The sequence below is a fragment of the Lucilia sericata genome, unplaced genomic scaffold, assembly GCF_015586225.1.
Source record: "Lucilia sericata isolate MDLA Ls3-8-SP2 unplaced genomic scaffold, ASM1558622v1 Contig001063F_arrow, whole genome shotgun sequence".
Taxonomy (NCBI): Eukaryota; Metazoa; Arthropoda; class Insecta; order Diptera; family Calliphoridae; genus Lucilia; species Lucilia sericata.
Genome location: NW_023995040.1, coordinates 108,754 through 118,554, shown reverse-complemented (window position 1 = coordinate 118,554; position 9,801 = coordinate 108,754). Strand labels below are relative to the sequence as shown.

Below are 9,801 nucleotides of genomic sequence, written 5' to 3'. Positions count from 1 at the left end.
CGGTACAGTTGAATGGGGGCTATACGAAATAAATTGCTGATTTTAACTATTTTCAAAAAAAACAATTTTCCTGATTTTAAAAAGCTAACTTTTTGAAAGTTTATCGGATTTATATGAAATATAGGAGATGTGGATATCAAAAATATCTGGAGTTTTCATAAAATGTATTTTAACAGACAGACTGACGGACATAGCCTAAGCTCCCAATGGGTTAATTGTTTATTAAAAACAATAAGAAAAAACCAAAATAAATAAACAAAATTTATTTACATTTTTCGTCAAAAAAAATTATTTACTGATAAAACGTGACCAAAAAAAAGCAAACAAACAAATATTACTATATCAAATTAAAAATTTAAAACATCTATAGAAAGTATAATAATCATATTTTCAACAAATGAAACACAAATTATCAACAGAAAAATACAGATTACAATCTAAAGCAAATACATGGAAAGTTTCTACAACAACACTAAAGCTTAACTGTAATCTATAAATAATTACTTATAAACAATTTGTTTTTAATTAATAATTTAAAATACAAAATACTCAATACAAATTTACTAGACACTGATAAGATTCGTTGCAATGATGACCGTAGAACTGAGCTAAGACTTTTAGTATATAATTTTTTTTTTTAATATAAAAGTGCAATTTTTTAATAAAATTGCACGCAGTTTTATTTGGCGTCTCTAGCAAGAAACATTATTAGTTTGAATATATTACAAGATATTTCTTTTCAAAATGTATCAATTATTGTTATATATTTTAATTTTATTTGTAAGCGTAATTTTAAGTCTCTATGTATATTTGACTTGGCATTTTGATCATTGGATTAAACGTAAAATACCGGGACCTAAACCTTTGCCCTTGTTTGGTACTTTTCCGGGTATGGTTAATGCTAAAAGAAATTTTATTTACGATTTGGATGAAGTTTATAGGTGAGTTGTTGACAAATTTTATTAAGGAATTGTTTGATCTTTGGAAAAAAAAGTATTGACACAGAACTGGTGTCCCGGAAGACGGAGAATTAATCACTTTGTACGAATAAAATGCTGATCTTAAATTGACATAAAATAAAGTTGAACCCTTTTTACCAATTTCCCTGCACCATACTCAAGTATTTATCATTTTTCATTCTTTTTCAGACAATTTAAAAATAAGGCCAAATTTGTGGGCGTATTTGTTACCCGAAATCCCCAGATAATGATATTGGATCCGGAAATATGTAAAGATATTTTGATTACAAATTTTAAAAGTTTTCAAGATAATGAATCATCTCAATGGGTAAGTATAAATTTAAAATATAAGACCAGGACCAGCTTTAAGTAGGCCATTCTATATAGGGACTCAGATCTACATATTTATAGTCAATTATCACGTAATTTGATATACAGATTTTTTAATTTATAAAAATTTATTTATATTAAATTTTGCTACAAATTCAATATAACGAAATCCATGATGATGAGATGAATTTTGAAAGACGTCCTCTATGGGGTCTTTGGTTAATTATGATCCAAATACTACATATTTCGATAGAATGTATGGGGTCTAGGGGGTCTAATATGAACTTACCTGATTCTGATTTAATTTAATATTCAGATTATCGTTTTTTTATTTACAAAATTGACAGTAACATACGTTTTTGGGAAAGGTTCTCTATGGAGTCTTTGTGAAAAGTTTGATAAAGTAATTTATCTTTTATGACAAATCGTTTATGCCGGATTTTATCACAACACTAATATATTCAAGTAGTTTAGTAACAAAAACTAAACTCTTGGGGGCTTTATACGGGGCCTAGGGACAAATACCCTGCAAAAATTTAGACTACTCCGCAAACGCGTGTAAAGAGTACACCTCAAAGGTCTAGGACTGGTCCAAAACGAATCCAAATACATGGAAAAAACATACTCCATTTAACATTGTTATGTCCTAGGTGAGGACCACGTAGTCCATGAAAGCATTACATCGGAATAATCCCAAAACTAGTCCCTTGCATAAATTATGGGAGTACATGATCCACATCATGATCCTAGTGTAATGTGGACCATGTTGTTTTCAAAAATAATAAACATGATCCATGCCTGCATTAGGACTACTAAACGGATTATGTATTCCAATAATGTTTAAAGGCGAGTAGTTTTTGGATTACCTAAATGGATTATTTCACGGAATTCCATGGCGGTAAGACAGATTTTTGGGAAAGGACCTTTTTATATAGGAATATGAATTATCGGTCAGACTCTACTGCGTTTAATAGCATAATTAATTTCTTATGATAAATCGTATAAGAATGACTTTTACGCAATACTGATATATTCAAGTTGTTTAGTTTTTTATGATAAACTGAATTTCTGAATAAGGCTTTATATAGGTCAAATATAGTCCTACTCTCATAAAATATGGTTCAGCCTAAAAGGTAATACAATTTTTATAGATTTTGCTTCATAATCAAGGCGTTCAAGACCAACTCTAAGAGGGACTTAGTGAAATCATAGTCCAAAGTCAATATCGGCTTTGATTTTCAATTTCCGAACGTGGAACCGAGTCCTTGTTGCATGACATTAAATTCACCACCTACAAACCAATTCAAAACTCCTACTTATTTATTAACAAAAAGTTGTGGAAATAGAAAAGACCACAAAAAAATATATATTAAAATTCTATTTTTCTTCCAGATGAATCGCAAAAAAGAACCCATTTCGGGCAGTAATCCCTTTGCTTTACCAGCAGCTGATTGGAAAATAAAACGAGCCGAAATTGTGCCAGCTATGACAATGTCTCGAGTAAAAGGCATGTTTTCAATAGTTGAGGCCATATGCAAGAAAATGAACAGATATCTGAAACATATAGTAGAAACTGGACAAACAACTATTGATGCTAAAGATGTAAGAAAATGGATGCAAAAAATTGTATTAACAAACACTTGAGATTATTAAAATGCCTTTCTTACAGATCGCTTTACACTTTACCGGCGAGGTAGTGGCTGATGTTGGTTGGGGCATAGAGGCTGGTAATTTTGTTATAGATAATGCTAATCTCGCTAAGGAGGACACGCCCTTTTTAAGCATGTCCAAACAGTTAATAGCGCAAACTTTCAATGCTTTTAAATACTTTTTCATTGCCGGTATATTTCCCATAGTGCGTTATTTAGTCTATGTACGATTTTTCCCCGAAATTACCGATCGTTTCTTTTTGCAATTAACCAAATCAGCTTTACAAATAAGAAAATCAAATGCCAATAATAATAGGCAAGATTTTCTGCAGCACATGATGGAGTTGCAACAAAAGAAGGGCATAAGTGAAACAGAAATTGTGGCTCATCAGTTGACACTATTATTTGATGGTTTCGAAACCTCGGCTACTTTAATCAGTCATTGTCTATTGCTGGTGGGTGGTGGATAAATGAAAAGTAAAAATTTTGTTTAAATATTCTTGCAATTACAGTTGGCACGTTATCCTGAAAAACAAGAAAAACTACGTTTGGAAATACAGCAACATTTTGAGGCTCATGCAAATACTTTCGATTTTGATGAGTTAGTTAAACTACCCTATTTGGAACAATGTCTAGCAGGTAAGCTTTTTTCAAATATTTCAAACATAAATCAAGCTGCATTTATCTTCTTACAAAAGCGAAAAGAAAGTAAAAATATAAAATGTATATCTTCCGGTGGTATTTACTTTGTGTGTTGCATTTTAGAAACTTTGCGCATTTTTACTCCTTTACCATATATGGCAAAAGTCTGCACCCAACCTTGTGAGCTGCTTAACAATGATGGAGTTTCCCTGCAATTACAACCTGGAGATGTTTGTCTCATACCCTTGCACTCGTTGCATCATGATGAAGAGTATTATCCACAGCCGGAAGTGTTTGTGCCAGAACGTTTTGATGAGGAAAATGGTGGCACCAAAAAGTACAAAGATATGGGTGTCTATTTACCATTTGGTGATGGTCCAAGAATATGTATAGGTTCGTAAGAGAGTTGTTCTAACTGCACTATATGTAAATTAAAACTTTGTATTTTTCTTTTGGTTTGCTTGTAATTTGCAGGTATGAAATTTGGCTTGTCTCAGGCAAAAGCCGCAGTTGCCCAGGTAATTAAACATTTTGAATTAACGGTTAATGAAAGAACACGCAAGGATAATTATCAGGCTGCAGATGGTTTTATCATTGGTTTAGATGGTGGCATATTTCTAGATATAAAGGCTTTGTAAGGGTCGTATATAATTAGAATACCAGTTGTAATGGTATTTATTATTAGTATTAAAATTAATTAAGCCTTTTTCGTAATTGTCAGAAATTAGTATTTAAAAATGTATATTTTATAGCAAAAATTTAATATGTAAAATGAAATAAAAATATTTTATTGCTAATAAAAGAATCTTATATTAATTAAAATAGTTCCACTTTTTTCCCGCAATTGCCCTTTCAAAAACGTCAAAATTTAAATATTGATTAGAGGCAGTGTTGCCAATTTGACGTTTTTCCCGAATAGTCTACTCTATAGTTTAGTTTATAGTCTATTCTATGATCTAGTCTGTAGTCTAGTCATAGTCTAGTCTATAGTCTAGTCCATAGTCCAGTCTATAGTCTAGTCCATAGTCTAGTCTATAGTCTAGTCCATAGTCTAGTCTATAGTCTAGTCCATAGTCTAGTCTAGTCCATAGTCTAGTCTATAGTCTAGTCCATAGTCTAGTCTATAGTCTAGTCTATGTCTAGTCTATAGTCTAGTCTATAGTCTAGTCCATAGTCTAGTCTATAGTCTAGTCTATGGTCTAGTCTATAGTCTAGTCTATAGTCTAGTCTATAGTCTAGTCTATAGTCTAGTCTATAGTCTATAGTCTAGTCTATAGTCTAGTCTATAGTCTAGTCTATAGTCTAGTCTATAGTCTAGTCTATAGTCTAGTCTATAGTCTAGTCTATAGTCTAGTCTATAGTCTAGTCTATAGTCTAGTCTATAGTCTAGTCTATAGTCTAGTCTATAGTCTAGTCTATAGTCTAGTCTATAGTCTAGTCTATAGTCTAGTCTATAGTCTAGTCTATAGTCTAGTCTATAGTCTAGTCTATAGTGTCTATAGTCTAGTCTATAGTCTAGTCTATAGTCTAGTCTATAGTCTAGTCTATAGTCTAGTCTATAGTCTAGTCTATAGTCTAGTCTATAGTCTAGTCTATAGTCTAGTCTATAGTCTAGTCTATAGTCTAGTCTATGTCTAGTCTATAGTCTAGTCTATAGTCTAGTCTATAGTCTAGTCTATAGTCTAGTCTATAGTCTAGTCTATAGTCTAGTCTATAGTCTAGTCTATAGTCTAGTCTATAGTCTAGTCTATAGTCTAGTCTATAGTCTAGTCTATAGTCTAGTCTATAGTCTAGTCTATAGTCTAGTCTATAGTCTAGTCTATAGTCTAGTCTATAGTCTAGTCTATAGTCTAGTCTATAGTCTAGTCTATAGTCTAGTCTATAGTCTAGTCTATAGTCTAGTCTATAGTCTAGTCTATAGTCTAGTCTATAGTCTAGTCTATAGTCTAGTCTATAGTCTAGTCTATAGTCTAGTCTATAGTCTAGTCTATGTCTAGTCTATAGTCTAGTCTATAGTCTAGTCTATAGTCTAGTCTATAGTCTAGTCTATAGTCTAGCCTATAGTCTATAGTCTAGTCTATAGTCTAGTCTATAGTCTAGTCTATAGTCTAGTCAATAGTCTAGTCTATAGTCTAGTCTATAGTCTAGTCTATAGTCTAGTCTATAGTCTAGTCTATAGTCTAGTCTATAGTCTAGTCAATAGTCTAGTCTATAGTCTAGTCTATAGTCTAGTCTATAGTCTAGTCTATAGTCTAGTCTATAGTCTAGTTTATAGTCTAGTCTATAGTCTAGTCTATAGTCTAGTCTATAGTCTAGTCTATAGTCTAGTCTATAGTCTAGTCTATAGTCTAGTCTATAGTCTAGTCTATAGTCTAGTCTATAGTCTAGTCTAGTCTAGTCTAGTCTATAGTCTAGTCTATAGTCTAGTCAATAGTCTAGTCTAGTCTAGTCTAGTCTAGTCTATAGTCTAGACTATAGTCTAATATATAGTCTAATCTATAGTCTAATCTATAGTCTAGTCTATAGTCTAGTCTATAGTCTAGTCTATAGTCTAGTCTATAATCTAGTCAATAGTCTAGTCTATAGTTTAGTCTATAATGTGGTCTTTAGTTTAGTTTAAAGTCTAATGTATGGTCCGGTCTATAATCAAATCTAAAGTCGAATAAAAAATTCTGGTAAAATATCCAGTTTAAATTTGACGTTTTCTATCGGCTTTTGCAAAAACCTAAATCTGACAGTTTCTGGCGTTTGTTTGACATGGTTTAACAAGAAATGGTGGAAAAATATTGGCAATACTGATTACGGGTATCACAAATGTAATCTTAAATTTTCTCTTAAGTTCTGACACAGTGCCGTATTTTGTTGAAACGCTCTTACTGTTCAGATCTCTTCAAAGTTTAAACTATAAACTCTCTATATTTAAAAATTCTCTTTTTTATCTATAGAATTTTAATATTTATGTGCAAAAATAGAAAGAATAAATTTTTGCATTTTAATAATAAAATGAAGAGTTCACTAGTCTCTCTATGCTGATAAGACAAATTCAAGATAGTGGCCCCACAACATACAGACGTACTTTTTGCAACAGATTTTCAATAACAGTGCAGTTTCAGACTTTAAGTGAAGCATAACTTGCGTGAAATGTTTAATTTATTATATTTTATTTTTATTATAATCAGTATAATCCTAAGCGTACTTTTAGGACTCTATGTCTATTTAACATGGCATTTTGATTATTGGATAAAAAGAAAAATACCAGGACCCAAGCCAAGAGCACTGTATGGTACTTTTCCAGGTACCATAGATGGCAAAAGGAATTTCATATATGATTTAGATGAGATTTATAGGTAAGTTAGGGAAAAAGTAAACAAATTTCTAATTTTAAAAAATTCAACAATTTCATTTCCTTTTAGACAATTCAAAAACAAAGCCAATTTTGTGGGTGTTTTTATGACCAGAAGTCCCCAGTTAATGATCTTAGATCCTGAATTGTGTAAAGAAATTTTGATAACAAATTTTAAATGTTTTCAAGAAAATGAATCTTCTATAAGGGTAAGTAATGTAATTATAAATCCTGCACATTATTGTTATAAGAATTTTTGAAACTATAGACAGATCGTGTTAGAGAACCAATATCTGGCAGTAATCCCTTTGTTTTACCCTTTGATGAATGGAAGGTAAAAAGAGCAGAAATAGTACCAGGAGTTACCTCATCTAAGGTGAGTTTCTTTTATATTATTTTCAGAATAATTAATTTTGCATTAATTTCATTGCTACAGATAAAAGGCATGTTCCCGATTATTGACAATGTCTGTACAAAATTTAGAGAATATTTGAAAAATGAAATAAAAAATGGTACCAAGACCTTAAATGCTAAGGAGGTAAGAGATTTTGTATAAAAATTAAATCAAACAGTACAAAGATATCTAAAATAATGTTGAATAAATATTAGATCATTTAATTTCATTACAGGTGGCCCTAAAATATACTGGCGATGTGGTGGCCGATGTGATATGGGGTATAGACGCTGAAAATCTATCCACCACTAAAGATGTCTCTCAAGAGAAATCCTCTATATTTAACATGTCTAAAACAATGATCGCTCAAAATTTCCATGCCTTTAATTACTATTTCATAGCTAGAATATTTCCCATTATACGGCGATTTTACTATGTGCGCTTTTTTCCCGAAATAACAGATCGTTTCTTTACGAAACTATCACGGTCTGCTGTGGAGCTAAGACAGGTTCAAGAAAATAACACTAGACAAGATTTTCTACAATATATGGTGGAGTTAAAACAGAAAAAGAATATTTCCGATATACAACTAACGGCCCATAATTTGACATTTCTCTTTGATGGTTTCGAAACATCTGCTACTTTGATCAGCCATTGTTTATTGTTGGTAAGTAATTTCATAAGATATTGTATGAGATTTTAATTAAAATTTTTCATAGCTGGCGCGTTATCCTTTAGCCCAGCAAAAGTTAAGGCAGGAAATACAACAACACCTTACCGTTAACTCCACCTTAAATTTTGATGATTTAATAAAGCTTCCCTATTTGGAACAATGTGTAGCAGGTGAGAGATTTCAATTTCATTTTGCCTAAATAATTTTTTGTGATTAAATTTCTTTTTGGTTCTTTGGTCTGGTCTGTTGTCAAAATCTCATACTTTTCTAGAAACTTTACGTATATTTACTCCTTTACCTTTTATGGCCAAAGTCTGCACACAACCTTGTGAATTTAGCAACAATGATGGTGTTTCCCTTCAAATACAACCTGGAGATATTTGTCTCATTTCCCTGCACTCTATGCATCATGACGAAGAGTTTTTCCCCCAACCGGAGGAGTTTAGGCCAGAACGTTTTGCCGAAGAGAATGGTGGCACCAAGAAGTACAAAGACATGGGTGTATATTTGCCATTTGGCGATGGTCCAAGGATATGTTTAGGTTTGTATTGCATCTAGCCATTGCTCACATGTAATTTAATGTTTGCAACATTTTGTGTTTGTTGTGTAAAGTTTGTTAGAGGGTTTGTGGATTGTAATTAATATATATTTTTTTCGTTTTATTCTTGTTAGCTTTTTACTAAGTATTTTTGATTGCAGGTATGAAGTTTGCTTTAACCCAAGCCAAAGCAGCCATTGTGGAGGTAATTAAACATTTTGAATTAACGGTTAATGAAAGAACGCGTCAGGATAATTATCAGTCTGCTGATTCCTTTATGAGTGGCTTAGATGGTGGCATTTACTTGGATATAAAGGAGTTATAAAATAACAAAACGATGGTAAAAAGTTTAATTAAATGAATCTTATAAAGAATAAAGTAGAAAAGAAAAATATAATGACAAAAATGCCAAAGAAAGTGAAATTTTATTTAACTCGCTTCACTTAACATAATTTTGAAATTAAGGTTTAAGGGTGGATCATAAAAAGTCAGTCAACTTCTAAGAGACATAAAACATAATTGAACCAATTAGGGGTGGCACATACTATGCAGAGCAAGAATTGTCTTCTGTTATAAAACCTTAACAAATCAATTGCCTTCAATATTTAAGCCATTTATCAATAAATAAGATCTTTGAATTCAAAATATAAGCAAAAACAAAAATCAATCAACTTCTATCAGCAATATATAGTAAAATATTTTAATGGATTATATTCATTTAATTTTCTTTATTTAAAAATCAAATTGAATGAATGAAACAATCGTTCATTTATTCAATCGTTGTGTTTTAAACCATATACAAATACTCTCAATCTTAAATAAACATGTTTTCCCATCTAATCATTATAAGTCTTTAATTTCCAAAGCAACATCCATTCCCTTTTCCCCAACTGCCTCTAGCTCTTGCCAGGCATTCGCGTGAACGTATATTGCATGCACATGACATAAGTGAAATAAAAACCCTCGCACACATAAAGACACTTATACGAGACTATGTAGTAGTACTACTTCTATGTTCCTATATTTACAAATCTTGTGTACCCGCGTATGTTTGTAAATAAGAGCAGAGGAAAGTAAACGTGAAAAAAAAGTTGGTAATATAAGTGGCAATAATATTGAAAATGCCACAACTCATGCAACAGACACAGATACACACACTCACCAAACGTATGTAAGTACTTTCAAATCAATTTAATGAATGTAGGCAACCGATAAATTTGGTAAAAGGCAAGAAAAAAAAATCACACACTTTTTAAAACCCACGATATTAAAC

The 9,801-nt window shown here is 31.6% G+C and overlaps 2 protein-coding genes across 3 annotated transcripts; both read left to right on the top strand.

Annotated features, from left to right (window-relative positions):
• The first annotated feature begins 659 nt into the window (after positions 1-659).
• LOC119609817 (probable cytochrome P450 28d1) lies at positions 660-4,398 on the top strand. 2 transcript variants are annotated; one of them, XM_037964771.1, is made up of 7 exons: positions 660-941; positions 1,149-1,287; positions 2,682-2,891; positions 2,959-3,393; positions 3,451-3,577; positions 3,704-3,973; positions 4,055-4,398. In XM_037964771.1, the coding sequence occupies exons 1-7, from the start codon at positions 745-747 to the stop codon at positions 4,216-4,218; spliced, it is 1,542 nt and encodes a 513-aa protein (XP_037820699.1). In that variant the 5' UTR covers positions 660-744; the 3' UTR covers positions 4,219-4,398. The 2 variants fall into 2 exon arrangements, with proteins under 2 accessions (XP_037820699.1, XP_037820698.1); XM_037964770.1 differs by having other exon boundaries at positions 3,451-3,973; positions 4,055-4,397.
• Positions 4,399-6,651: 2,253 nt separating this feature from the next.
• Positions 6,652-8,937, top strand: LOC119609818 (probable cytochrome P450 28d1). Its single transcript, XM_037964772.1, has 8 exons — positions 6,652-6,927; positions 6,994-7,132; positions 7,192-7,299; positions 7,360-7,461; positions 7,553-7,984; positions 8,037-8,160; positions 8,262-8,531; positions 8,690-8,937. The coding sequence occupies exons 1-8, from the start codon at positions 6,722-6,724 to the stop codon at positions 8,851-8,853; spliced, it is 1,545 nt and encodes a 514-aa protein (XP_037820700.1). The 5' UTR covers positions 6,652-6,721; the 3' UTR covers positions 8,854-8,937.
• Positions 8,938-9,801: the final 864 nt, after the last annotated feature.

Excerpts from the sequence above, each read along its gene's own strand:
- LOC119609817 (XM_037964770.1), top strand. The coding sequence starts at position 745 with ATGTATCAATTATTGTTATATATTTTAATTTTATTTGTAAGCGTAATT. Across the intron at positions 1,288-2,681 it reads ATAATGAATCATCTCAATGG|ATGAATCGCAAAAAAGAACC; the intron begins GTAAGTATAAAT and ends TTTTTCTTCCAG. Across the intron at positions 2,892-2,958 it reads CAACTATTGATGCTAAAGAT|ATCGCTTTACACTTTACCGG; the intron begins GTAAGAAAATGG and ends CCTTTCTTACAG.
- LOC119609818 (XM_037964772.1), top strand. The coding sequence starts at position 6,722 with ATGTTTAATTTATTATATTTTATTTTTATTATAATCAGTATAATCCTA. Across the intron at positions 6,928-6,993 it reads GATTTAGATGAGATTTATAG|ACAATTCAAAAACAAAGCCA; the intron begins GTAAGTTAGGGA and ends ATTTCCTTTTAG. Across the intron at positions 8,532-8,689 it reads TGGTCCAAGGATATGTTTAG|GTATGAAGTTTGCTTTAACC; the intron begins GTTTGTATTGCA and ends TTTTGATTGCAG.